The following is a 6,000-nucleotide window of genomic DNA, read 5'->3' on the forward strand; positions in this document are numbered from 1 at the left end:
AAGATAGAATTGATTATACTAGAAATTGATACCACAAAGACGGCAGGAAAATCAAAAGTATTTGGCGATGAAACAATACACTTCTGAGTAACACATAGGCCAAGGAGGAAATCTGACGAGACATTTAAAAACACTTTGAACTAAAACAGGAAAACCAGAGCTAGTACAGAGCCAGAAGCCATGCTAGAAGACCAAAGAAATTAGAGGTATGAAGAGTAAAAAGGAAAAGATAATAACAGGAACAGTTTCATCCTCTAATTCAACAAATCTAAGGGAACAGGCACAGAAAATACTGAAACGTGCAAGGGATTCAGAAAACTGGTACCAAAAAGATCATCAGAGCAAAATCTGGACAGTGTTCTGAAGGAAAATCAACAGTTACTTAGGTCGTGTAATGACAAATATACCACACACAGCAGAAACGATATAAAAAAACATACTTAGAAACACACCTCACAAACACGTCCACACTCTTTAAAGAAGCGAGTCTAAACATTTCCTGACCGACTCAGGAAAAAGAAGCGTCAGCAAGAACCACAGGCCATGCGCACTCACGAGGAGCACACGTTCTAAACCTATCAGTCACCCTTAACTCCTTGGTAGACTTAGGGCCTCACCCATAGCAGCTGAGATGACAGCCACACTCAGGCCACTGTTCCCCATGCCCAAAATCAACCCTGGAAAAATTAAAGGAGTGAAGAAAAACCAGTATGAACAAAAACAGAAACTCACAGCAAAGGAAACTCTGAGGGACATCATATCTCCACCCGCCTACAAGCTCCGTGGGCAGAAGCGATGAGGCCCTGGAGAGGAGACAGGTCTGTAGTTGCAGTAAGGGCAGCTGTCAGGTTGGGAGGAAGGATGTGGAAGTTCAGCCCGTGTTTCTTCCCGAGTGCCTGGGGACAGGGAGTTTCTATTACTTCACCGGAGAGATGGGAGGCAGAAACTCAAGAGCACACGTACCAGAAGCATGGGTAATAACCAGATATCAGAGTTGGTGGTGGCAGTGTGAGTCCACCGGCTGCGCTAAAGCAGCTGAAACTTCAGCAGCGAATGAGGACTGGCCCTAGTTAACGGTCATCTTAACAGAATATAAAGCATGAACTAAAATAGAATAACAAGACCAAAGTAATTTAACATGAGGCCAGAAATTCATTCAGAAGCATCTGGGCAATGAGCCTCATGTCCATAAAGAGAGATCACACAGTGTGAGGGCACAGGCTAAGGAGCCCCTCACTCTGCCCTTTGGGATGTTGTGTACCAAGGTAGAGGACAGGAATGGAGTCACATCAGAGAAGGGAGGGACCCCAGGCTCTCTGCCCGCAGTCACTGTGAGGATCTGAGGGAGGACGCGGAGCTACACACCGTAGGGGGTATGGGATCCCACAGGATCCCCTCCGTCCCGTCACCACACACACCTGCAGCAGCCAAGCTCGGGAGGCGACAGGCAGCTGTGGCCAGGTGAGGTGTACACGCATTTCAAAGCCGGGCTCTGAGAACTGACATCTTTCAGGTAAGGAGTTGGCCTCTGTCACGAGAGAGGAGGTAGCTCAGCACCTATGAGGAGTCAAGGGAAGGCATAGAAAGGGCTGAGAGGGGCACCCACCAACCCGACTGCCAGACCTGTGGGAGACCCTGTCACGGTACTAGGTGAAGGCCCCCAAATACTCCCTCCTGGGGGTGCTGAGGGGAATGAGAGGCTTAGCGGGAGGCCAGCTGACTCAGCTCAGCAGAGCCTCAAGTCCCAGGCCCAGCCTTATGGGACTATCAGCAGAAGCAAGCTGGTCCCTCCCCCGACTGCCCCCACTCTAGCCAAAAAACCCCTTCCCGCCCACCGTACCCCACCTCCCACCCCGAGTGGGAGGCCTGGTGCGCAGGACCGGTAGTAGCCCTTCCTAACTTCCGCCTATCCAGGCCATGGGTGGTCATGGCGGCGGAGGCCTTGGGTGAGAGCTGATGTCTCGGCCAAGCACACAGACAAGCCCCACGTCTCTCGTCAGATGCTGAGGTGCCAGGCATCTGGAGTAAGAACTGTGAGGATGCGCCCCCGATAACCCCCAAACCCCTTACCCCAGAGAAGAGGCAGCCACAGCCCCACCTGCCCCAACTCATGGTCCGGGGAGGACTCGGCAGGGCCGTGAGGTCCCAAGTCCAATTACTTTCCGCAAGGGGGCCTCAGGGCCCAAGGCTTGTCCCAGTTCTGGTGGCCTCTGGCTCAGCTCAGCAGAGGGAGAAATCCCAGGCCCTGTGGAGGGAAGAGGGGCCCTCTGGGAGGACTGAAGGGACTACAGGCCCCAGAACAGGGCAAAATCAAGCGCTACTCCTGACGTCAGCCTGAGAGGGTGCGGGGCAGGCCTGACGATTCAGGCGCTTCTTCCCTTTGTCCTCAGCCGAGTCACGGAGGAGGGGCTGTGTGTGTGTGTGTGTGTGTGTGTGTGTGTGTGTGTGTGTGTGTGTGTGTATTATATATATAACATATATATAATATACATATATAATATATATACATATATATATAATACATATATAACACATATATATGTGTAACACATACACATATATGCATATATATATATACATATATATATACACACACATATATACATATGTGTTTGTGTGCACGCGCATGCACATGCTCCTGGCGGTGGGGCCTTGGGGGGTGTGTGTGTGTGTGCAGTGTCATGGGAGAGGGGCCTTGTGTGTGTGTGTGTGTGTGTGTGTGTGTGTGTGTGTGTGTGTTCCTGGTGGGTGGTAGGGGGTTGGTTACAGGTCAGCAGGAGGAGGATTTCCAGATCAGGCCAGGCATTGGGGTGAGTGCATGGCCTGTCCCATCCAGTCCTGTCAACCCTTGAAATACCACAAAGCTCTGCCAGGATGAGACATCATATAATGTCCCATAGTGGACCTGGGGGACATTAGAGCTTTGCTCTTAAGGTGCAGTGGGGCATCAGTCTACAGGAGGGAGGGTCCCAGGACCACCATCAGCAAACATGAGAATTTGGTTTCATTCTGAACAGCCACAGAACATGGGCCATGGACGCCCTGGCATGACTCCCCCCCCAGGTTCTCAGGGCTGAGGACAGGCTGACCAGGAGGCCAGGGGGTGGCGGCCTTGGCTAGCCCCCATGTAGCATCAGGCATCTCAGCCTTGAGGGCGCTCATGCCCTCTACTTCTCTCCCCTCCTCTTCTCTTCCTTCCAGGTGATCACACAACTTGCCCTCCTATCCACGACCCTGCCTACAGTCCCTACCCGGTGCCAGCATGCCATACAGGTACAAGAGTAAGAAACACCAACGGGAGAAGTGCCACAAGGGCCAGGGGCACCCCCGTGGTCCGGAGGGTGCCCGGGAAGCTGTGGCAGCAGCAGAGGTCCTGGAGCCTCCCTCCTCATCCTCATCCATGGAATCTTCCCTGAGCTCTTCTGCTGTGAGCACACGCATGGCTCTGACCCTGGAGACAGAGCCTCATGCTGCCATGGGCACCTCTGACCCAGGAGACCCGGAAGATGCTGCCAGCCAAGATGAGCAGGGCACAGGCTCCTTCCAGGCAATACCACCTGAGCCCAATGCTCATAGGGATCTGCTGAGCAGGAAGGTCAACATGATGATGGAATCCCTGCTGGAGAAGTTCAAGACCAAGGATTCCATCACACAGGCTGCACTGATCAAGATCATCGGCATGAAGTACAGCCACTACTTCCCCGAGCTCCTCAGGAGAACCTCCAGGCGCATGGAGCTGGTCTTTGGCCTGGAATTGAAGGAAGTCAACCACAAAAGGCACGTCTACACCCTGGTCAGCACGGGCCTTGCCGGTGATGAAAATCTGAGCAGTGATAAGGGGCTTTCCACCAGCGGCTTCCTCATGTCTCTACTGGGCGTGATCTTCATGAAGGGCAACCGTGCCACCAAGAAGGAGGTCTGGGAGTTCCTCAACACGCTGGGGGTCTATGCTGGCAGGAGGCACCCCATCATTGGGGAACCCTGCAGGCTCATCAACAAAGAGCTGGTGCAGCAGAAATACCTGGAGTACCACCAGGTACCCGGCAGCGACCCACCCTGCTATGAGTTCCTGTGGGGTGACAGGGCCCATGCTGAAACCAGCAAGATGAGGGTGCTCGAGTTCCTGGCCAAGATCTATGACACAGTGCCAAGTTCCTTCCCCAGCCTCTACAATCAGGCTTTGAGGGATGAGCAGGAACGGAAGGGATTCAGGGCCGCCTCTGCTGCCAAGGCCCCTGAGCCTTCTGGGGCAACTTCCCACAGCTCCTCCAACATCTAGGCAGCACTGGGGTAGCTCTGTCACTTTGTGGGGGGAAGAGAGTGGCAGCCTCCTAAGTAGCTGAGAGGAATAAGGTCTGCAGGGAACAATGTGTGCACCCAGTTCTAAGTGCTAAGTGCTCTAGCACAGTGTTTTACTTTTGTTTATTTCAGTGTTTGTTGAGTGTTGGAGTCCCCTAATAGTTAATTTGCCTTCAGATTTATGTTAAAACATAACAAGCCTCTGTTGATTGCTCTTGATTTAACAGACTCGAGAGTTTCAGTGGTGGTGAAGTGTAAAAGAAATGTTTTAACCATCTATATTTGCTTGATGATCTAGATAGATAGGCTGGGTCTGTAGAGGGGATAGTGCCATGAAATGTGAAAGCCCACCACCACAAAATAGTGGGCAAAATTAAGCTGTTTTCAGAGAGAAAAACAACTGAAAAAAAGGAAAGGATGTTGAATTCATGGTTTGCATTTTTTCTCTTAGTGTATTTCAATAAAGGTAAAAGATACTTGCATTCTTTGAGCTTATATTGTCTTTTCTTTCTACTGGATTAAAAATAAACTCTGATGGGAGGGTGGTAATTTGGAGGTTCATAACAATCCTAAGTGCCATTCACTAAGACCCAGTATTTCTTGAGCGGTATGCCAAGTACTTTACAAGATAGTACATACATCACAACATTCCACAGGACAAGTGTTAGTCAACTTCCTTTACAGGTGAATAACTTGCCAAGTTGTCAAGTTCACAAGACTGGTAAGTGACCTCACTGGGGCTAGAGCTCTAGTCTGGGGTGGTCTAGATCAATCCTACACTCTTCCATTCCCCCAGGCTGAACCACAGCTTGTGGCTCTTTTTCATTTATCTTCTCATCATGCCAAAATGCATCCCATGAGATAAAAGCGACCCTGTTCCCAAAGCACAGATTTGCAATAGAGAGCCACAGTAATAATGCTGAATAGACGAGTGGCATGAATAAAGGGAAAAAATTGAATACCCAGTGATCTGATGATCATCTCCATACTCAAAGTCCCATAACCTGAAAGGATCAGGGGCTCTCAAAATCCTCTTGCTCTGCCCCAACCCTGTTGAAAGTCGATCCGCAGAAGCAGTTATCTGAGCAGGGAAGTTGGGCTGGAGAGCAGGTGGCAGAGAGATGAGGGGTGGTGAGGGCAATGGTCTGTGGGCTGGATGACTCCACAAAGGAAACATTTCCACGTTGCGCCAAGAATCGGGGAGGATCCCGGGGATAGAGCAGAACACGAAGACCACAACAATGGTGGCAGTGCCTCAACACTCCCTTACTGCCAAGTCCTGGGAGGGGCTTGGACAGAGGGGACGCAGAGCGCAGGCAACAAACCGGTGGTCAATTCCTGTCTGGGGTGACTGAGAAGTGAGGTCGGTGGCAGGGCAAGGGAAGGATGACTCACAGGCCCTCCCAGAATCAAGCAGCGCAACCGCCAGAAAGCCTGAATGGGCCTGCCACCGCTTTCTGCCTCAGGAGGGCACAGGCAAGTGTGGCCAAGCACAGCTACCCTCACTTCCTTCTACGGGGTCTCAAGCCTAGGCCCTTACTGTGAGGTGAGGTGACATCCTCCACTCTGGGGGAGAGAGGACCCGCAGGTCCTTCCAGGAGTCAGACAAACTGAGGAGGCTCCACCTCCCAAATCCCCGGATACAGAGGAAAACCAAGAGTTCAGTCTTGCCATCCTTTCAGCACTTAAAAGCTCAGGGCA

At 51.5% G+C, this 6,000-nt stretch overlaps 1 protein-coding gene and 1 long non-coding RNA gene across 2 annotated transcripts in view; one reads left to right on the forward strand and one right to left on the reverse strand.

The window, feature by feature from the left end:
• LOC140847328 (uncharacterized) overlaps positions 1-843 on the reverse strand; it is a 219,620-nt gene extending 218,777 nt beyond the window's left edge. Inside the window, exon 1 of the long non-coding RNA XR_012127305.1 lies at positions 733-843. This is a non-coding gene — a long non-coding RNA (uncharacterized lncRNA). The remainder of the gene's footprint in view (positions 1-732) is intronic.
• Positions 844-1,914: 1,071 nt separating this feature from the next.
• LOC108403853 (melanoma-associated antigen B4-like) lies at positions 1,915-4,749 on the forward strand. The gene is made up of 2 exons (XM_017671209.3): positions 1,915-2,033; positions 3,202-4,749. The coding sequence occupies exon 2, from the start codon at positions 3,263-3,265 to the stop codon at positions 4,277-4,279; it is 1,017 nt and encodes a 338-aa protein (XP_017526698.1). The 5' UTR covers positions 1,915-2,033; positions 3,202-3,262; the 3' UTR covers positions 4,280-4,749.
• Positions 4,750-6,000: the final 1,251 nt, after the last annotated feature.

Source organism: Manis javanica, chromosome X (genome assembly GCF_040802235.1).
Source record: "Manis javanica isolate MJ-LG chromosome X, MJ_LKY, whole genome shotgun sequence".
NCBI classification, from domain to species: Eukaryota; Metazoa; Chordata; class Mammalia; order Pholidota; family Manidae; genus Manis; species Manis javanica.